This window comes from Heterocephalus glaber, unplaced genomic scaffold, assembly GCF_053883595.1.
Source record: "Heterocephalus glaber isolate CG9 unplaced genomic scaffold, H.glaber_assembly_v1.0 deba00000621, whole genome shotgun sequence".
Classification (NCBI taxonomy): domain Eukaryota; kingdom Metazoa; phylum Chordata; class Mammalia; order Rodentia; family Bathyergidae; genus Heterocephalus; species Heterocephalus glaber.
The window spans coordinates 28,489,444-28,512,368 of record NW_028258153.1 but is presented as its reverse complement, the minus strand read 5'-3'; the positions used below and the strand labels follow the sequence as shown (position 1 = coordinate 28,512,368).

General features: G+C 45.6%; 1 protein-coding gene across 5 annotated transcripts in view; it reads right to left on the bottom strand.

Annotated features, from left to right (window-relative positions):
- The window catches only part of Tbxas1 (thromboxane A synthase 1), a 212,159-nt gene that overhangs the window by 139,025 nt on the left and 50,209 nt on the right, over window positions 1-22,925 (bottom strand). For all 5 annotated transcript variants that reach the window (XM_087205913.1, XM_087205914.1, XM_087205915.1 and 2 more), the window contains one exon: window positions 1,581-1,674. Coding sequence is in view for 3 of the 5 variants with exons in the window: in XM_087205915.1 (XP_087062041.1) it covers window positions 1,581-1,674 (94 nt within the window). In the remaining 2 variants the exon portion in view is untranslated. The remainder of the gene's footprint in view (window positions 1-1,580; window positions 1,675-22,925) is intronic.

Sequence of the window (22,925 nt, the reverse complement as noted above, 5' to 3'; positions counted from 1 at the left end):
ATGATAATACCAGATTAATTTACTCAACTGAATACAACTGATCCTCCCCACCCCACCCCTGGCAGTAATGTATGAAGTTTATTTCTTTAACTTTCCTATCTGGTTTGTTATTCTATTTTGACACTTTAAAATTTCTTCACACTCACTTCAAGGATCCACAGGAAGTCACAATGAGGTAGTTGTCTGTGGGCTCTGGGTTTCAAAATTGTGAACTGGTCACCCCCGAGAGAGATGGAAGAGGGTGTTTGAAAAGTACTGAAAAGGGGAAAAGAGCAGATAGTGAAGAAGGCCTGTGGACAGAGAGACAGAACAGAAAAGAAACTGCGAAGAGATAGGAACAGGGAAGAAATAGCTGAGGTTATTTCTGTCTAGTGCCAAGGACTGGCCTTCCTGAGGGTAGAGATGGGGGAAGCCCTGAGGAGCTGTTAAGGGGTTTATCGAAGTGAGCCCAAATTTAGTCCTTCCTGCCTTTCTGTGGCTCTTCACATGTGGGATCTGGTGGCTCCTGATGTTGGTCTGCTGGCATTGTCCCCATGGGTTAGCAGCATCTCAGGCTTCTGAGAAAACCCAATGTGAAAATAAAATAAAATGAAATAAAATAAAATAATCTTCAAAGACCTGGGGCTCTATTTACAGATGGCTACTGGCCACTTCCACTTGTACATCGCTCTGGCAAACCAAAGACAACATGGCTAAAATCAAACATGTTTCTCCATCAACCAGATACCTCTCCTAACCTTTTATTTTTGTCACCCCTTGATCATTCTTCCTGTTGCCCAATGTTTGATTCATTTCTCCATGAATTCTCACACTTTATTTGTCACCAGAATTCTTAGTTTTGTCCCAAGTATTCTTTGCTTCTGGCTTCAGGTTAGACTTCAGCACAGTTAGATTCCATGGTCCCTTGCAATCTTCCATTTTGATGCCCCTCTTCTACTAAAAAATGATGTTACAGCAATAAGTATAGGAATAACCCTTCTAGCCTGTGAGTAAGCTGGCCTGTCTCTCTCCATCATCCCATATTCCCCAGGGCTCCCTAACTTCTGGCTTCTCACTGGTCCGGGCTTCTGGTCAACCTGTGTCATTTTTCTTACGTTGCTGCATTCACACATGTTGCTCCCCATTTGGTCTGTGTGCCTTGCCTGCAGCTCCTGAGAGACCCTTCTTCAGGAGCTTCCTTAGGGTGATTTATGCAATAGATTTCTCTCTCTTCTGAAGCAAGACCCCGAAGCAAGACCCCTACAGGCATCTATACTAGCTAATTTAGCACTGGGAATATCCTATCTGGTGTTGCACACCTTTGTTTGATGGTATTTGAGAGTATAAATTACCTCTATTCCTTCTGCATTCTAGGGCCTGGAGCACTTGATGCTCAGCCATGAATGAATGAATGACAGGACTCAGTACATATTGGTGAAGGATAGGGATAACCGTTGTTATCATAGACAAGCTCATTCCAGGAGGGGAGGGCTCGACACATCACACAGTGCATTCACACACAGACTCCTCAGGCCAGCAACCTGGGCAACAGCAATGCTTCTTGGGAAGCCTGCACTGCACCCAGTAAATCAGTGCCTCACCTGGCGGAAGAAGGTCAAGTTCCCAATGAAAGGGGATGGCTTGGGGTATCTGATGCCCAGCTTTTCCAGTGTTGAGAATGCTGATGTAGAGTACCTAGAGAAAGAGGCACATTTTCAAAACCAAGAGATTGAAGTTTGCATTCATGCTTTTGGCCCTATGCCCTGAGTTCTCTGAAAATAAGGACAGAAAAGCCAGTTTCCAGGACCCAGGGGGCGGAGGCCCAGCAATGAATGAACAGAATAGAAGCTGAGAAATTGAACGCATGATGAACTGTAGATGGAGGGATCTGAAAACCTCAGAGGTGGGTGGTGCCTTGGAGTGGGGTGGTCCACTGCCTCCCACCTGAGTCCCACCAACGAACGCACTTCACCCTAATTCGGTTCTTTTGCCTCTAAATCTATCATGAGCAATTGCTCAGTTGGTAAGGCAAAAAAAAAAAAAAAAAACTCACTGTGGCATAAAATAAGCTCCCTGTGCATGTTTATTTCCTTGGTCAAGACTGGACCCCTTGTCATACATCACATTCCATGACCGAAGAGAGAAAAATGAAAAATAGGAACAGAGGCAAACCATAGAGAGGAGACCCTAACATCAACACTTATAACCTCTTTTAGTCTTTGTTTTCCCAATCTGCAACCATCTGGGAAACATATTTTTTTAACCAAAAATCAGGAAGCATGGTCGGACAGATTTCCGTACCACTTTCCAGGTGAAAGCGGCAGTCTGAGGAGTGCAGTATGGCTGTCAAAACATTGGAATTACTAGGCTATTGCAGCAGTTTATGGGAATGGAGGGACAGCACAGTTAAAGTCAGATCCCGCTAAGGAAAACCTGAGCATATGGCTTGGATCCTGAACCAGCCAGCCAATTAGGTCAAAAGTTCAGTTCCAAAAAGTTAATGAATCAAACTGGGTGTTTAGCATCCTGCAGAGATTATCCAAATCACCATTTAGGGTCAAGGAAAAACAACAGACAATAGCACTACATTCTGGCTTCCCAGGAGTGCCAGAATTCAAAACAAAAATAACAAAACAATGCTGTAAGCATCACTCACTTAATAGAAAGATGGGATATTTACTGTATTCTTAGAACTTTCCCTTTCTCATCTGCATTCCAATAAGGAGCACTTAAAATGAGAACATTTCAATAAGTGGTCAGATATCAGAGAAAAGACAACCCAACTTAAATGTATGCTTGCATTACTCTGAGCAATGGGTTTATTTTGAAACTGGCCACAGAGGAGCACCAAACAGGACAGAATGGGAAGGCAGGTGGTCCTCCCAGCTTGTCTAAGATTGCCACCATCTGGGGGCATTATTAGATTTGAATGAATTCCCAAGATATCACATTTAAGTACACGTTCAAGAGTAATCACAAACCATGCTCCAGAGCCACGTGCACATTGCATAGATTAGTCATGCCAACATTCCTCTTCATTAATGTGTATACCAGAGGTTGACAGCACAGTTGGTAAAAGTTATTCTTTCAAGGAGATGATAATATTTTAAATGACTCCCTTATACCGAAGGGGAAAGATCAAAGGGAACTTAGCAGCTCACTTAACACTTCCTCTAACAGTCTCATATCGGGAGTCTACATTCATTTTTTCATTAATTTCTGTGAATTCTTTTCTAAATGTAATCTCTAATGGGTAGAAAGAAATATGAATATCTTGGGCCACGTAATTACATCTTAATTTTGTAATTAGATGTCTTGATTGTCTAATTAAAGGACAAGAAGTCTGTGCCTAATTACACATGCTAATTATTATGCAAGCCCATGCCCTAATTATGTAACTCCACTTATGAGAACATTGCCCGTGTGTGACTGCACAAAATCCAGACATTTGCTAACATATGGCATCACCAGAGAGTGTCCTGAACATGACCACAAGCTTCACTTTGTAACCCTGTACCCAAGTAGAGAAGGTACGTGCCTTCAACTGGGGACTGGCCAGATATTGCCACCAGTCACCAAGGTTCCTGCACCCAAATGGGCAGGGGAGTCATTGCCACCGGATTTATGGGCAAAATTGCAAAGTGGTTCTATTTGCCTCACTCGCACTTCTCTCTCTGCAGCCACATTTCATTCTCTCTGGTCTTCACATATGGATAAATGGGTACATTCAAAAAGATAAGTTGAAGTCCTAACCTCCAGGACCTCAGAATGTGACCTGATTTGGAAACAGGGTTGTTGCCAATGTAATGAGTCAAAATGAAGACATACTGAAGCAGAGTGGCTCCCTAATCCAAATGTCCTAGTAAGAGGGTGGCTGGATGAGGACAGAGACACAAGTGACTCTGAAGGCAGAGACAGGGTGACACAGCTTGGAGGAGAGGCATGTCAGTGATCATCAGCAAGCCCCCCATGGCTTGGAAGAGACAGCAAAGGATTCTCCCCTACAGAGCTCCGAGGGAGCATGGCGGTGCTGATGTCTTGATTTCCTATTTCAGTTCTAGAACTGCGAGATGATAAGTTCCTGGTGTTTTAAGCCGCTCAGTTTGTGATACTTTCCAGGGAAGTCCTAGGAAAGAGTCATTTATACCAAGAATGCCCGGGAAGGAGTTTCAGAGCCAATGGAAAGATTTTTTTAAAAATTTCCTCCTGTTACTTTAAAATTTTGTAAAAGAAATTTCTCTTTTGTGTCAGATTGTGTCATTTGAGTTCTGCACCATCCAAAAAAGTCCAGGTGGCCTGTGATGCTGCTGTGGAAAGCAGGTAATATGCAGTCATCCCACGATCACCATGGGATGTGTAGAACAGCTTTCTTCTGACAGGAATTAATGCAAATGTATCCCACAATTATGATTATGGACATCTGTCATTGTTTATATTAAGGATACTTAAGTTGGAAAATGACAACATCAAGTATGTAGAGTTTCAGATAGTGTTCTTTCATTTTATTTTCACAACCAAAGCAGTCATTAAATGCTACAGGAGAAAAATCCTGCAGCGCTGGTAGTAAGACTTATACTACCCTTTCCTAAAATAAACGGAACCATATGGATCATTTTCAAAATAAGGTTCAAAGTATAAAGGCTGAAAGTTCCCCCGATGTTTCATTTTCCTTAAGCCTAATGCCCTCTCTTGACGGACTCAACAGAAGGAAGTGACCCTATTTTAGCCAAAGAAGCCACTTATGACAAATGGGGGGGGGGGCGGTGTACGTCGCTGAATCATGTACTACTGTTGAATGGACTGAGGTTTGAAGTGAAAGAAGAAACCAGTCAAACACCTTGCCAGCCATTCTGTGAAAGTTGTAGTCACATCAACAGCATTACCAGAAACAGCCTCTTAAACTGTTGTTTTGAAAAATGTGTTAAAAAATAGGAGTGGGGTATGAGGTTTGCTGGCCTTGAAGAAGACACATCTTGAAGTACTTGACAGAAATGTGGGCAGAATGGTCAGATCTATCAGGGAGGAAAACCTACTCTCATTTTACTCTAATTTTGTCTAGTTTCTTCTATCTGTATATTTTTATATGTTTAAATAATAATCTATATTTCTATTTTTATTCCTTCATATTTCTACTCCTTTCCATTTCACCTAACCAAAAACCTCTGTTATTAATCCTTTGTGAATATTATTTCATGGTTGTGTAATAGTCCTCTTGTGTACTTATTATTTATTAAATTATTCCTATTGTTAAATATTTAGGTTTTTTCCACTTTTAGTTACATTAAGTCATGCTGATACAATGGACATTTCTGTGTCCCAGAGTTTTCCTGCACCTTGTGTATGAAGACTTTCCCGATCTGAAATCCACCAATCTCTGGTTTTCAGCATTGCTACACAATGCCAAAAGCTTCCCAGAATGTTTGCTGCCCTCAGTCCCCGGGTCCCATCCCCACTTCACCAAAACTGCCATACATTTTTTCCCAATTGGACACATCAATGTATCTTGATATCTGCATTTCTTTCACTAAGTGAGAGAATATTTTTGCCATTCTTTCTCCATTTCCAAAAATACTTTCCAACTTTGAAATCATTTCCCTCCCTCCTTTCCTTCCTTCCTCCCTTTCCCCACCCGCTTTTTTCTTTTCTTTCTCCCTCGAATTCCCACCATGATTTATCTAGGTGGCAGGCAGAAATGTCCTAACCAACTTGTTAAAGAACTAGTTGGAAGATGCACAGTCGCTGACCAATGACTGAAAGCTGACTCGGCACACTTGTTGGGGCACAGAGAATTTTGAACAGCTCCATTCATTTTGAAAATAACTCAGGGCAACCTTACTGGTTGACTTGACATTCCCTCGCCTTCTCTTTCCTTGCCCCATTCCTCCCCTACCCCCAACAAGAGAAACTGTAAAAGGATAAAAATGGATTAAATCCTGCCTCTAGGCAGATATTTCCAGGAAAAGAATTGTGAAATGCAGTTTAGATGAGAGGCTTTCTTGTTTCCCTTTCTTTTCTTTTTTTTTTCTTCTCTCTCTCTCTTTCAGGCTGGCCTTGAACTCACTCTGTAGCCCAGGGTGGCTTTGAACTTGCAGCAATCCTCCTGCCTCAGCCTCTCTAGTACTGTGATTATAGTTGTATGCCTGGCAATGATAACATTCTCCTGTTGTCGTTGTTTGGTACCGGGATCAACTCAGGATCTTCTGCTTTCGAGACAGGAGCGGTGCCACTGAGCTAAATCCCCAGCTCAGTAATGCTATTCTTGATACATTAGCCACATGAGTGCTGGTTCAAAAGCTTAAATAGCTTTTGAAACTCATTCATAGAGTCCTTTGTGATTGGTTGTTTTAAATGGATAGTGGGGGTTGTATAAAAGATCATTATGGTCAATCCTATCAGAAATTGAAGGAATTTTTTTAAAGTAAACTAACGCTTCCCAACTGTATTAGTTTCTCATTGCTGCTGTAACAACTAACTATGTATTGGTTTAAAACACAGGCTTACTCTCTACAGTTCTAGAGCCCACAATTCCAGGTCAGCCTCACTGGGCCAAAGTGAGGGGTCAGCAGGGCTGCTTCTTCTGGGCCTCGACACAGAGCCATGGCAGTTCAGATTGTCTCTAGTCCTCACACCACCTTCTCCCCCTGTGTCCCTGTGCCCCTTTACGAGGACCCCTGTTCTTATATTTGGGGTACATCCAGGTAGTCCAGAAGACTTGGCAGTTCCCAGGATTCCCAACTTCATCCTGTCTTCAGGATGTCACATTGTGTCACATTGGGCAGTGTTTACCAGTTCCAGTGACCAGGACATGAGCACCTTCTGGTCCATCACTCAGCTACCCCACCAGCTTCTACTGTGTGCACATCCGGATTTTATTTTGGGGTGTGCTAAAAATGAGAAGTGTCCACAACAGGGACCACGAGTCATCTTGGGCTTCCTGTTTGGATAGATCAGGCTGTCAATGATGAGGGAAGTGGGGAGAGGTGGCCTCTGGTTGTCATGAATTCAGCCTCTGTCTCTGTGCCCTGAACTCACCCTCCCAGCCCCATTACCTAAGCAGCCAAGGAGAGAAGCATTCCAGAGAAAAGATTTCTATTTTAAAAATAAGTTGCCTAAGCTGGACATGGTGGCATACACCTATAACCTCAGCGACTCCGGAGGCTGAGGCAGGAGAATCACCATGAGTTCAAGGCCAGCCTTGAACTACGTAGCAAAACCTTGTCTCAAAAAAATAAAAATCATCCCAGTGATAATGACTAGTGTTAACTTTTCCATCTTAGCTCAAGTTTTCAGGGCAAGAAAAGAGTCATTTGTACAATAACTGTATGATTTTTGCCATATCTGTAAATTACTTGTACTATTATTTCACAATTTCCATTAAATAAACTTAAATGCATTTCTTTGAAAAGGAAAATCTATGTTATAACCATAAAGGAAAATGAGTACCACTTCTATAAATGAAAACCAGTGGTAAAAAGAAACACTTTACAAGGAAAGAGATCAGGTCTGTCCATCCCCTTGGATGACCTCACCTGCTGACCACAGGCCATGGGCCACTCACTGCCAGGGAGACCTGGCCCTCAAGGTTGGTCCAAGCAGCCAGTCTAAAGGGAGAACTGTTTATTTTAGTTGTGTGGCTTAGCTGGTAGTTTGACACTATGGCCAGAAAGTGACAAAAGAAACCCTAGTCCTTTCTCAGGGTACCCAGGGTGGATTGGACTGAATGAATCTCATTGTCCTGTCTTAGAGTCTCAGAATTACAGCAAGCTGGTCTACATTTGATATTGAATTTATTTCAATTTGATGGTAGCCTATCCTTAGGGAGGGAAGAAGTGTCAGTCCTACACCATTGAGGGGCTGATGGAGATATTCATCTTATAAATAAAGAGAATTGAGGGGCCCATGAGCATGCTGTGCGCATCTCCCATGTGCCAGTGTGGTCTTGGGTACCATCGGCTGGGTGAGGGGATCATGACAGACATCCGACAGCTAAAAGCAAACAGTTAACTAAACATTTACACGCGAATCCTTGCAGCGAGAAGTGTCACCTATCCGACCACACTCCAGTTCGAATGCCTCATTTCAATTTTTATTACCCTTGTGACTATTGGGCAGTATTATTTGAACCTGGAGAAATGGCAAATGGTCCCTATGCTAATTATCTCCCACCAAAGCTAGTTTGTGGAGAAACAGAACAGAACAGAACAAAACAAAAACAAAAACAAAACAAAAAACACAGGGCCCTCCAAGGAAAACCAAATCCCAGAAAACCATTAAACCAAGAGAGAGAGAGATCAAAGCTGGCACAGTGACCGGAAGCTACATCACAGCCTCACAAAAGTCTGCTGCCTGGGGGCGGGGGGGGGGGCGGTCACCAGGTGACCATGAGTGTTTAGGGGGGCAGCCCGCAGGACATTGCCTCAATCTTAGCCCACAGGGTGTTTACCTTTCTCAGCGTGCTTTCAAATGCTCTGCCTGGCCCAAGGTATCCAGCCCTTTAAGAAAGAACCAGCCCATGTCTCAAAATAAAAAATGCAAGGGAGCCCTGGGTTCAGTTCAATCCCCAGGACTGGAAAAAAGGAAAAGAGAAAAGGAAAGGAGAAGGGAGGGGAGGGGAGAGGAGAGGAGGGGAGGGGGAATAGGAGGAAGGAAGGGAAGGAAGAAAGAAGGAAAGAGAGAGAAAGGGGAAGGAAGAAAGGAAGAAAGAAAGGAAAGAAAGAAAGGAAAGAAAGAGAAAGAAAGAAAGAAAGAAAGAAAGAAAGAAAGAAAGAAAGAAAGAAAGAAAGAAAGAGAAAGAAAGAAGGAAGAAAGAAAAGTAGGAGTTAGTCGACACCCTCTAGGATCCAGGAGGGACAGCGACAGACACAGGGCTTGGAGTTCGTTGGGAAGGGAGGGCCTGGGAGGCCAGGCAGCCTCAGTCTCTTCTACTGCACTCAATACCTCTGGAGGATTCGGGAAGTGTCCCTCCCCCTTGAGAACAGAGTCCTCCTGAGAGTGAAGGAGAAACTGCTAGAGCAAACACTGGCGTCATGGTACAAATACACATGTAGCCTTCATTTCTATTTTAAAAATACAACAAAGCAACTGAATTCTGTCCTAAAACCAGTTCAGTGACTGCCATTTATAAAATACATCTGGGGTGGGTGGTTTTTTTCTTTTTTTAAAAAAGAAAATATTGGTTATTTGGCTGACTTTAACTAGATTGAGCTCCTCCACCTCCCAGCAGACAGACCAAGGGGAGAGATGGATGCAGCAGGGAGACTTCCCCAGAAACCTCTTTTTTAGATTGAGAGGGTGGAAAGAGATAATGGCTTAGTTACGTGCATAAATATATTTAAAATGTAAAATCTGAAAGGCTGTGTCTTGCGTCTGAGGATCTGATGTGTCAGGCACCAGAAGCTCACCTGTGTGTCCTGCAGTTTGGAGCAGCCCCTGCCAGCCCGGAGCTGGAGAACCCAGCTCTGCAGGCAGATTTGGCTTCCCTGAGCTCAGCTCTCCTGGCTCCCAGGGCTGAACTCTGCTCCCGCCCACCAGAACTCAAGCTAGAGAGCCACAGGCAGGTTCTCAGTTCCCAGGATGCTTAAGTCATGAAGCTTCATTTTGCAAAGGTAGAAAAATAACTCTGTCGACACCCCGGATCAGCAGGTTCATTGCCAGGAAAAAATCTAAAGGACTCCAGCTCCTCCAAGCAAAGGTCGGTCCGGGTGAGGCCACAGCACTAGAGTTGGAGTCTGTCTCTCCAGCTGCCAATTAGAAGGCTGGGCCTCGTGGATCCTGGCACTCTTGAGGTAGCGGCTTGTTTAAGGGCTTGATGATGTTGTCCTCGGTGGGGAATCTCAGCACATCAAAAGCTGTTGAGGAGCCAAAAATTCACCTAGAGTCTGAATTAATCACTTTGTCAAGCACAACAAAGGCTCTCCAGCTTTGCTAATAATCCCAGATGAGGTAGCAGCCCTCTGTTAAATAAGGAAACTGTGGCGCCTTTAATTAATGTTTCAAAGAGCTGAGACACTTTTTTTTTTTACGGGTTTTATTTTTATGAAAATGGTGCACAGAGAGCAGGTGTTTTTCCGACTTCTCAGGTGCAGGGTGAGTGGGCCCTGGTTTCACTGGAGTTCAGGGAAGAGGACCTGGGGCCTTAGCTGACCACAAGGTCAGTCTGTTGCTGCCAAACAGGGGAAGTCAGGCCCAGCCTGTGGCCTTAGCATGTACATCTTGGTTTTTGAGACACTGCTGAAGACTTCCTTCTTCCACTAACACTACTTTTTTGAGTGTGGTTTTTTATGTTTATTTTTTAGACGTTCTTGCTCTGTAGTTCAGGCTGGCCTTGAACTCACTATGTAGCCCAGGCTGGCCTCGAGCTTGTGGTGATCCTCCTGCCTCAGCCTCCCAAGTGCTGAGCCACCATACCAGGCCCCCTAACACTCCTGAGTCAGCCCTGCTGGCTGCAGCTCAGAACCCAGATGTCTGATAGCCTGTTCTCCTGTAGGCTCTGTCTCCAGATCATCTCTCCTAAGGGCCTGTCACCAGCAGCAGAAGCTCGCAGCCTCCTTCCAGCCTCTCAAGCCCCTTTTCCTCCACCTCCCAGAGCTCCAGCTGGCCATGTCCTTCCCTGGCATCAGGTCACACTGCAGATCCCCACCAGGATCACAGGAGCCAAGTCAGAAGCCCAGGCAGAATGGGAAGTGGACATGTGCCTCACAGCCACCCCAAAAGGGCTTGACACCCCTCAGTTCCTGTGGAAGCCAACAGGCAGGATGGGACAGAGGGGCTGAACGCCACCGATCTGGGTCAGCGGTGCTTACAGAGCGTGGGTGCCACACAGGGGACAAACAGGACACAGCCCAGCCACCAGGAAGCTTGTTCTGTGGTTCCCCTTGGACTTGGGGAAGCTGTGATAACTGTCTTTCTTGTCTAATGACTCCCCATGGCTTCTAAGCTGCTCGGCATTGAGAAACTTCAATGTCATCTTTGACTCTTTCTTTCCCTGTGTGCAGTCAATCACCAAAGACTGTCGTCCTGCCTTCATGCCTCTCTTGGATGAGTTCTTTGCACTTACTCCTAACTTACACTGCCCTACTCCAAGCCACTGCTATCTCTCCCTTGTCCACTGACTCTTCAGGAGAGTCCTCATCCAGCCTGCAGTCCCTGCTCTGCCCCCCATCAGCCCTCCACATCAGTGGCAGAACTTGCTAATGTGCGATCTCATCAGGTTGCAGCCCTGCTGAGAATTCTTTCAGATCAAGCACTAACCTCCTTTATTTAGCACAGAGGGCCTTTGATGATCTGGCCCTCACTTGGCTTCAGCCTCATTTTAAATTGCCTTTGTCTTCTCTTTAGACTCTGGCAATCATGCTCATTTCTAGGTATCCCAAGATGTTTCATGCTTCTGGGCTTTGGCCTATGCACTTTTCTGAGACCAGGTATCTAGGGCACTACCTTTAAGCAGGCTTGCATACTCAGGGATATGCATTCTTGCACAACCCTGAGACCCAGAGCCTCCTTAAATGTTGCACCCCAGCTCCCCTCACCTGGTCCCAGCCCTCTCTGCCCAGTGACACCTGGTGTCCACCTTCCTTCTCCACCTGGCTAGTCCTGATCCTCTCCAGCTTTCTCTGCAGGGTCACCTCCTCCCAGAGCCCACCCAGACTGTCCCGGACCCATGGACATGTTTCTCCTGAGCTCTCCCCGGGCTTCATAGCGTCCCTGATGGGGGCCATTGGCAGCAAGGAGTGAGAGAACGCAGCGTGTTGTTCATCAGACTGCAATCCTGCCCGAGCTCACTGTTCACTGTACCTGCCCCCGCTTCTGTTCTGTTGGATCAGTTACCCACAGTTCAACCTTTGTTTTTATGAACCCCTCAAAGAGCTTGGGGCATCATGACAGAGGAGCCTTTGCCTCAGATGAACCCCAACTGTTGAACTCGAGCCCAGGGAGGCAGCCAGGGCGTCCTGCAGGATCACAGGGAACCATGGCAAAGTCTTCTTCAGAATGGGAGCCTTCTTGGGCCTCGCATAAAGGAACTCTTTTTTTTTTTTTTTGTCCTCACACCATGTGGGATGTGCTGTCATCATCTCCAATGTTCAGATGAGAAAACTGAGGCTCAGAGAGACCAAGTAACTGACCCAAGCTCACACGCACAGCTAACAAGAAGTAGAGCCGAGAGTGGCACCCAGGCTTCTGGCTCTGGAATCTGTGCTCTTCTCTAGCATCCTCTATGATTGTCTTGTCTGTAGGAGATGGGGTGCAGAAGGCCCCCCTTTTTCCTTTCCATGGAGTCAGGGCCCTGGTAAAAGGCAGGTTCCATTTGACAGAGAAACCTATTATCTATTATCCCCGGGGATCAAATCCATGGGTCAGATTAGTAGTGGAATCAGCAATCTAGAAACAAGGACAGGTTCACTTCAAGTGAAGACATGGTCTATGCAAAGAGCAGAGGGTTTGTTTCTTTGGCCAGCTGAGTTCAGACAGCACTGAGCACCCAAGGTCAGTACAAGGGGTACTAGGGTATGGCAGGTGCATGGAGTGACTCTAAGTTTTTTGTATCCTGCCTAGCAGGCATTTTAACAAATATTTGTCAATTGGATTTGAGGTTATGTCTTCATAAACCCAGCCAACAATGCCATCTTTCCATTGCACTGTGACAGTATCCTGGAAAGGGCCTGGGGAACTCGGTTCTGACTCCCAGTTTGGCACAACAGCTTACAGCGCCTGGGTAACTCAAAGAACAAAAGAATATTGTGCATGTTTCAAAGAATGTTTATAATCCCATTGCATCTTTGTTACAGTAATCCCCAAGTCTTTGTCTAGACCCAATTCTTGGCAAGTTTACCTGATGGCCCTTGACCATCTCTTAGCTACAATGACTCATTATGAGTTCCACTGGAAATTGTATAATTCAAGGTCAAAAGGCAACAGGTTCAGTCTAAGACTGAGGGTCGGTTCCTGTTACTCATCAGTGTGGTTGGTGCTGGCTTTCATCCTCCTGGGTTCTCTGAAGTAGATCCACAGAAACTACCTGACCCTTCTCCCTGGTCAACCAGTCTGGGGTGACCTCTTACCTGCTGCCTGCACCTTGAGATCCCTTCCAGTATCACAGCTCCTTATCCTAGTCCTGGCTGCTCCTACCCATTCTTATCTCATCACCTGTATTAGTTAGCTACCGCTGTATAGCAATTATCCCCAGACCTAAATGCCTTAAAGTATTTATTATCTCAGAATTTCCAAAGATCGAGAAACTGGGAGCAGATTAGTTGGGTGGTTTGAGGTCAAGGTCTCCCAGAAAATGACCATCAGGCTGGAGAATCTGCTTCTATGCTCACTCACATAGCCACTAGGAGGCTTTACTATGCTGGCCTCCTGGCTTCCTCCTCCTGGCATGGCACCTGGCTTCCCCCAAACATACAACCTGAGAGAGACAGAGAGAGAGAGAGAGAGAGAGAGAGAGAGAGAGAGAGAGAGAGCGCCAGCCCTAGATAGAAGCATTAGTCTTTTATAACCGAGTCGTCTCAGGAATGATGTAATGTCACGTGTGCTGTATTTTCCTGATCACACTCACCAGCCCTGGTACCACAGGGGAGAGAACTATGCAAGTGTATGAGTTCCAGGGCAGGGATCATTAGAAGCTGTCTTGAAGGTGGATAACCTGTGCCCCAGAGTCAACAAAGGTAATGGAACCCAAACCCTTCTTACTTGGATATTTTCAAACCAGTTACTAAACCTCGTAACTTCTCTAAGCCATTTAGTTCTAGGAGGAGGTATAAACATGAGATGTGGGTGCTCTGCTCTCCATCCCATAATGGTGCATTTACTGCCTGCTCTCTGCCAGGCCCTGTCCCAAATGCCACTGTACATCATTGAGCCAAGAGTGAGACTGACTTTCCTTTAACTGGAGCAGTAAAATCAGGTGAACTTCAAATGGAGCAGATAAAAATGGACTTAAAAACTTTAGAAAACAGGCTGGGTAATAATAGCTAACATTTACTAAGCTCTTCTTAGAGGCCAGATGTTGTACTGATCAATAAAACAAAATTATATAAACACGTCATACACATCTTACCCTTTCATAGCTACCGACACCCTTGTTACGTACATTATGCAGACAGGGAAACTGAGGCTTAGACTCTGGCCACAGAACGAGGCCTCTGGTCAGTGGGCAGCTGCAGCCCAGGCCCAGGCTGTCTGAAAAAACCCTTTGCCTCCTTCCAGGCCTCTGCCTGGTCTGTCCTGGCTCAGCAAGGCCAATGAGGTGAGGAGACTGGGCCGCTCCTAGTGCTACTCTAAGAAATGACACACACTGGAGGGTGTAGAACCACAAACAGTCATTCTCTCCTGGTCTTTCCTGTGTGACTCTAACTTCCTGTCATTTTCTCCTGGGCATCTGTGTCCACACTCCCTCCTACAAAGATACCAGACACGGGGTCAGGGACCACCCTAAGCCGGTAGGGCCTCCTCTTCACTGGTTACTTGGGCAAAGACCCTATTTCCTAGTAAGGCTACATGCTGAGGTTCCAGTGGGCATAAACTTGGGGAGACCCTGTCCAGCTCAATGCAGAGACTATCAGAAGTGGCAGCAGGCCTAAGAAGAGTGAGCCACATAAGGCAGGGGGCTTCCTGACCACCCTGGGGACACAGAGGGAGTGACATGGAACAAAGCTGATCCTGAGGAAAGAAAAAATTAATTCCTAAACCTTTTTTCCTGGCTCCCTCTGAATGTCATACTTCGTTTTTTTGTTTCATTTGGTTTTTTGCCATGTGCTGTTAGGATACTGACTAATCTATATTTTAGTTGTCTTTGGACACCCTTTTGATAGGAAAAAAAAGGCAGGAGAGGTTTTTTTAATTATTATTATTATTATTTTTTTAGGACAGTTTTGCATTTGATTCAGATTGCAGATCTCCCTCCTCAGGTCCCAGTGGCTTCCTAGAGGAGACGACATGAACATGCATGACAAGGAGGGGCAAGGACATGTGACAAGAGTCTTTATCATTGCAAACCCAAGATAGATTCACAGTGTGCCATGGGCCTAGTGACACGGGGATACCTCCTTTCTTCTGACAGCCTCTAGCCAGTGCCCAGGGGTAGTTTCTGGAAGAACAGGAAATAAACATATTTTTTCCTTAATAACCCAGTAGGGCTCTGGCACCCATGAGAATATTTAAAACAATTCTGGAGCTATTTATGCTTTCAGCCATAGCCATTTCTTGGCATAACAGCTTCCATAAATTTACTGCCCAGAGTAGAACAATGAATTTGTCCTAAACAATACAGCTCACAATCTACAAGGGTGTCCCCTGGTTGTTGTATTTCAGGACAGAGCAAACACACTGTGCTTTCTGCATCCAGGTTTCTTCTGGTCCTCTGGACTTCAGACTTCTGCCTCCCCAAGCTGTGCTTTTCCAGATTGGAGTTGAAATTTTAGGGCCCCCCAAAGCAATTATTTGATCTCCTTAGAATATATTCCAATAATACCATCAGGCAGCCCCTGACCTCCATCACTTACTTAGCTAGAAATTCTGAGGCACATGTCTAGGCTTAGCCCAGGACCAAGCTCAGTCCCAGGCAAGTCCTGGACCCTGCTTTAGCAGCTCTTGATGCCAGTTGGTCACTCCATAGCCAAGAGCCACTGTGACCCCTGTGCCAGTCCTCAGCTGCCAAATTCCCCAACAATGTCTGCTTTTTTTTAGAGATACATTGTTTTCACTTATAATAACAATTCAAATGTCCATTAGCTTTAAATTTTTGTTTGTTTATTCTATTTATTGTTATTTTATTTTGTCTTATCATTCGTGGTCCCTTTCTGCTTTGCCAGCAATCAGAATCCAGACACATGATCTTGGAGCATTAGTAGATTAGATCATTGTTCCCAATTCTTCATGCTCCCCCTATGTGAAAGTCCTACACCAGTGCCCTTTGCTCCACGACCTTGCAGTGCTCCCAGTACATGGGTAGAGTCTTCTTCTCCACACTACTAATGCTAGGCCTGGGCATGTGGCTTGCTTAGCTAATGGACGGTGGGCAGAAGTGACTTCAATGCACTTGCTGGATGAAGTCTCAAAGACATGGCTGTTTCCACTTACATTTCTTGTATTCCTGTCATCTGTCAGAAACAGGGCTTCCTCCAAATTTCCTCTTTGCCCTGGGCCCCATCACAGACACGTGGAGCCGATCTGAATCCCACCTTCATCCTGGCACAGTGCTAGCCCAACTAACCCCAGACCACGGGGAGAGTAAATGTTATTTGCCAATGAATTTGGGGTCGTTTGTTACACAACACTAATGCAGCAATATCTGACTAATACAAGTCCATCCACTTACTTTCTCCAGACTTCCATTTCTGCATCTGTAAAATGGGGCCACTGGATTGTAATCCATGAAGGACAACCTTTTTTCTCCTGCCACACAACTAATGACTGCATCATTATAACCAACACAACAGAGACCAAACATGCCAGAGTCAAATGTTGCAAAGCACTAAAGAAAGAGAAGGATTGGGAAACATTAATTCAGGTTAAAAACTAGGGCCTTGTTGGTTCCCTAGTGGTGGTTACTTGGTTGCTTGGTTGGCTAGTTGGTTGGCTGGCAAGCTTGTTTGTTTTAAGATAGGAAAGAGCTGAACCTACAAAGAAACATTCACAGTGACACAGGTAAGGATGACAAGGGTAAGGGCTTTGACAAGAATGAGCAGAAACCAAAATATCTGGTGTACGAGAGACAGCAGTGAGTAAGGCTCGGCAGGGTTTCTTTACAGATTTGCTACACATCATTTACACTTCAAGTTCTCAAGCTCACGGGCAAGTGTCGCATAAGGAAAGGAAGATCGTATGAAAAAGAACTGTGCTTCTTCTGTCCAAATCAGGCGATAGATGTAAGTTTTGACGTGGAAAAGTTTGCAAAAATTCTGGAAAGCCAATTGTATTGAAAGGTCAATTTATAGAGCGTTTTTCAAGAAATAAATTTCCTTTAATTTTTAAACACCTACAAGCAAGAGACAATGGGACTAAGAGTTACCATCAATGACCACATGTGCGGGTGTGAGGTTGCCTCTTCATGGAGTCCTCAAACTCCCTTTCACAGCATTAGGAAGGATAGCCAGCCCTAAGTCAAGATACGGAGGCGTGGCAAGGCCCAGGGCTGCCTGTCATGCTGACCTTGGAAGCGACACCCACAGTGCCCTTCTCAACTGCCTTCCTTGCCCTGATCACTTGGAAACCTGCTACATACTGGCCTCTGTCCTTACCGCACTACTGATAACCACCTCCAGCATCCTCTAAGACTCCTGTGTTACCAAGACCAATAGGCATTTTCTAAACTTACCTTAGTCATTCAAGGCCAAATGCAACCTAATGGTAGAAGCCCAGCACCATTCTACACAAGGCCACTTGTTTTCAGCGCAGCTCTCCTTACCTTCCACACCAGTGCCTCCCTGGGGGTTGTGCAAGAAATCACAGTGTTTTAAAAATAAGTAAAAACTAAATGCTGGCCAAGATCTACGTAAGATATCTACTGTTAGGTATAAGCCTGCTATAAGCAAATAGTACTAATGGCTAATGTTTACTGTGCCTGGCAGGGCTCCAAGTCTCTCCAGGATTTACCTCATAATCCTTGCCATGTGCCATGAATTAGATACTATGATTATTCCCATTTCACAAATGGGGAAACTGAGACTTAGCCTGGTAGGGTCAGAAGGCCAGGCAGGCTTTGAACTCAGGCAATCTGATTCCAAAGCCCACGCGCTGGACCATTACAGAAGGTGGGAAAAGGCAGCCAAGAGCAAGGTGTTTTGCAGGCATTGTTGAACCGGCAAACTGCTGAAATGCTTGGAGTTAGTGGCTTCTGTTCCTAAATGGGTTCAGCTGTCACCTCTGCATAAGATTATGTTTCAGTCCTTTCTTTTCTAAACAGCACAGAGATGAACTTCAACCCATAGCCCAGCCTAGCTTGAATTATCAAGATGAAATTGCCTAGCAAGATTCAGATCTCAACTCAAGAAACTCTTATACAAAGTGTGATAAAAAATATGAATGTATTTAAAAAGTATTTTAATGTATTACAATAAAAGACACATGACCATGAATCCCCTCAGAATACTTCCCCTTGCTTTGAACATATTTATCTCATTGTTCTTGTCACTTTGAAAACATTTATCTTTCATGGTGATTTTAACTTTGGGGAAGAGCCAGAAGTCATACAGTGCCAGATCCAGTGTAAAAGGCAGATAAGAACACAGTACCTTGACAGAAATTTCTATAAATGTTATGAATCCATTCAGAACATGGAGGCAGCTACAACAGTGCAATTGAAGACACTCACAAAAGAGGACTTCCAGAACTGCCTCAGAAAGTGACAAGGCGATGGGATAAGGCTATGTGAAGAGAGGGGAGTATTTTGAGGGGGACTAATGGCAATGTGTCTTTTACTGCAATGATTTTTTAAAAATTTATAATTTATACATTCATCATATTTTTTTTTTACCACACCTCATATACTGAGCAGGAGTGGAAGCTGCTTGCAGCGGTATGCAGTCAGAACTGAATGGAAATTCTCTATGATGATATTCACAGTGACAAAGAACAACTAAGGAGCACTGGGAGTCCATATACGGTGCCACAGAGTTCTGGGTATTGTCTGTTTCGCTCAGTTTGGTTGTAAATCACTAATTCCTGTTACTTGATAGAATTGGAGTGAATGCCCAGTCACAGGGCGAGGCCCTTAGGCGGAAGCCAAGTGAGACCCAGGTCGGCCCTTGGGGAGCTCACCTTCTGCTTGGGAAGCCGGGTACCAGAGCAGGGAGAGGGAAAGGGACAGGTGCAGGGGGTAAGAGCCAGGGATGGTACAGAGGTTCCTGGAGAGGCCACTACCTGGGTGGAGGGGAAGGGCATTGAGTAGAGGGAACCGGAGGTGGATGGTGTGGCCCACAGAAGGAACTGTGTGCGGGCACTGGAGAGGCAGGAGCCGGCAGAGGAGGGCCGGGGATGCACCCACAGAGGTGTCAGGACCAGGTCAGGAAAGTCCCTGGGCCAGGGTGGGAAGACTTGATTTCCTGGGGTTTTTAACGCAGGTGACTAGTGAGTTTCCTGGTAACCAGGCCGAAGTTTCAGCAGCACAGACAGGAGGCAGGGAGATGGGGGTGGGGGGCAGTTCCGGCCAAGGGTTACTCTTGGAGACCTCAACCACAGCAGGAGGAGAGCAGAGAGGAGGGGACACTCAGGGACCCTTAGGAGAGGAGACCCACCAGGCTGTGGATTAGTTTGGCTACGGGCTAATTGTTTCTGGGCCTTTTGGCTAATATCAAGTGTAGCTGGCTATGGGCTGAGAGAAGGGAAAGGAAGGGGAGGGGAGGGGAGGGGCTGATGCCCTGCAGGACTCCCAGGCCGGCAAAGTGGGAAACTGTTCTAGTGCTGAGAATCAGACTCTATCGGTCCTGTCTCACCAAAGAGGAAACTAGCAAGGATGGATGGCTGGCCCAGGTGACTCAGCAGGAAAAGCCTGTCTGTCCCTGCCCTGCAGAGACCTGGCCACGCTCCCCCTGAAACTTCCCCTACCTCCCTCTGCAGGCCCTGCGGTGGTGGGTGGTGAAGTGGGGTTCCCCATTTTGCCTGCTCTCCGTGCAGAGGGTTAAAGGCCTGCAATGCACAGGCCGCTACCCTGGCTGTTCACTGCTTCCCAGCCTGGGGGCCTCATTGCCTATTGATTTGTGAAGGTGGGAAGGTGGTGCATGAGACATTTTCAACATCTCAGGGAGCCTAAGGTAAATTGTGCATTTATTGACAATAAGAGGGTGTGAGTTAGCTAAAATGTCAGGTCTCTGCTTTGGAGTGGAATTAGAACTTGGTCCACTACTGCTGGTTATCTCATTGATCAGTTCTTCTCATTGGCAGAGCTTCCAATCAGCTTGCCTTTGAATAATTAAGATGGGAAACTCAATCAATCATTGCTCAAATATACACTGTGATGGGGATGACAGAACCCAGGACCCAAGAGGCAAAAATAACACAGAGGCCATTGGAGAAAAGTTGCGATCCCAGTGCTTTGACTGGAGGGGATTGGTGCTCAAGTGAACCCGACCAGAAGTGCCTGTTGTTTGCTGCCTCTCTGCCGGGGTTGGGTGTCTCATCTCCTCTGTACCACTGTGTCAGGAGACCCTATTCAGACTCCAAGAGCTCTGTGCACCCCTGTGTACCGTGTGTCTGCTAAATGACTGTGTCCTGCACTCCATCCCCTCTTGCAGTCTCACTCTCCAGTGTAACAATTACCTTACCTGCCTGAATTCATAGAAATGTTATCCACAGCCCGGCAATGAAGTAGACCAGCACACAGCCTAGGAAACCTTTGGCTTTCAATGAGTGCATGAACTAAGAAGTGATTTATAGACTTTTTCAATAAGCCACGTGTATGCCACTCTGCTAGGTGCCGAACACACAGAGCCCCCAGTGTGCAAGTTCGAGGGAGATCGATCCTCCCTCCCTGTGTGTGCAAGCATGCACGAATGCACTCCCGTGCACAGACACTTTGTAATAGCAACCATTTAGAACCAGTATTACTTTCTCAGTTACTTGTGGCAAAACTATGATTGTTAATGTTTACTGAGCAGTTACTATGGGTCAAGGCACTCACTGGCTTAAGATCCAGGCCCTGCCCTCTGAGGTGTGTGGTCAGATCAGGAAGGCAGGGCCCATGTGCAAAACAAAATAATGGCAGTCAGATGCTGAGAATGTCATGGAGAGAGAAAGGCTGCAGAGGAGGCGGGGCTGGCAGAGGACTGGCCTGGTTGAGAGACCTTCAGGAAGAGTAATATGTGACACGAGGAGGAGCTTTTGAAGGATGTCAGGAGGTAGTGAAACTGACCTCAGGAGGTAGGGAAACTGACAGAGGACCCTGGTTAGGCAGGGACTGCTGCTTTCAAGCAGGAAAAGGAAGCCCCATTGTGTGTGGGGTAGGGAGGGGCAGGCGGGAGGGTTTAGGCACAGCTGCTAGTTTAGGTGTGAGGAGCCGCTCTCCTGGGGCTATTGGTCAGCAGAGCTCTGGAGACTGGGTTTTGGTGGAAGCTGAAATTTGTAGAAGTTAGCTTGTTTTGGGGAGATCGTCTCTGAGACCATTTTTCTAGATTTTTAGAGGAAAAAAAGGGGCAACCTCTGTCTGATGCCTCAGAAGCACACCATTGCAAGAACATCCGGGGGGAAAGAGGATGTCCCACAGTGTGGCCTGGAGCCAGACTCTGCACTGAGGTTAAGACACAGCAAAAGCCAAGAGCTTCCGGAGAACTCCCAGATCGGCGAGACACGCTGTCCCTACCCAGCCACCAGGAAGTTGTGCAACTTCACTTCTGTCTGACAAACCAGGAACAAGGTGGCCCAATTGACAAGTGTGAGCATCTGCCACTGCCCCTTCTCTCCCGAAGTCTCATCCTCAGGGCAGCCACTCCTTACTCCTGAAGTTGGCCACACCTTCACTGATAAAGGGCAGCCAATTAGGTCTGTTCGTAAGGCATCTGGGATGGGAGAAGGGGTCATTCATAGCTTTATTTTGGGGAGAGGCTTCTCCTCCCAAGGAAAGAAGCACCAAGCCTGTGCACAAGCAGCTATGGAAGGAAGGCACAGACATAATAAATCTGATGGTTTGCCTTGTTTGTACAACAAATGAGATTCTTTTCTTTTTTCTTTTTTGTAGTACTGAGAATTGAAACCTGAGCCTTCATATTAAGCTACAACCCCAGCCCTTTTAAAAAAATTTTTGAGACAGGATCTTGATGAATTACCAAGTTGCCCAGGCTGGGCTCAAACTTGTGATCCTCCCACCTCAGCCTCCCCAGTTCTGGCATCACAGGTGTGTGCCACCATGCTCAGCTTTGCCTTATTGTTTTATAACATTTAATTTGGGATTGCAAATAATGTCACCCAGTTTAATCACCTATTTGCCAAAATTTGGGCTTTTTAAAAAAATAATAACTTTATTGATACATTTTAGGTATACATAATGATCACATTCATCATAGGGAATATGTACTTGTACATGATGTATCTTGATTCTGGGCTGTTTTTAAAAATTAATCCATCCTGGGCTGGGAATTTAGCTCAGTGGCACCTCACCTGCCTCAAAAACGCAAGGTCCTGAGTTCGATTCCTGGTACCAAAAAAAAAAATTAATCCATCCTCAGCCAGTCATAGTGGTCCACACCTATAATCCCAGCACTAAGGAGGCTGAGGCAGGAAGATCCCTACGAGGCCAGCCTGGGCTACATAGTGAATTCAAGGCCAGTCTGAACTACATAGCAAAACCGTCTCAAAAAAAACAAACAAACAACAACAACAAAATTAATCTATCCTCAACAAAGCTTTGTCACCTTCAGGGCTTTCAGGAGACCACGTGCAGATACCCAGCAAGCCCTACAGAAAAGTCCCAAGTATGAGTGTCCTGATAGTGGTGGATCCACAGCAGGGCTCAGCCTAACAGGAAGACGCCTTTGAAGGTCATAAAATGCATTTGACTGTATGAGTTCTGATGCGTATGCAAAAATCATCAGTCACGTTACTTTACAGTCACACCTCGTACTCTCATTCTGGAAAATCAATAAAGTGAGGAGAAGGACAGGGAGATTGTGTGTAACTATTTAAAAGAGAGAAAACAACAAAAAAATAATATTCTGTGGAAGTCGTCCTGGAGGAAATACAGACCTAGTTTTCATAAGGAGGCTCGATTTTATGTGCAAGCTCATCACTGAGTTATTAAACCAAAGTACCCATGGCATCCTAGGCAAAAATACAAAAAAATAAAAATCAAAAAGGGAGAAAGAGCACACATCATTCTTCTAGGTGCTCAGAGGCACTGGAAATTATCCACAGCTTTTAAAATGTATTTTTAAACTGTCTATTATTCACACTTTTAACGTTTTGTTCCAGCAAATGTTACAAACTCTGGTGCTGCCGAGATACTGCTCCTTCCTCTCTTC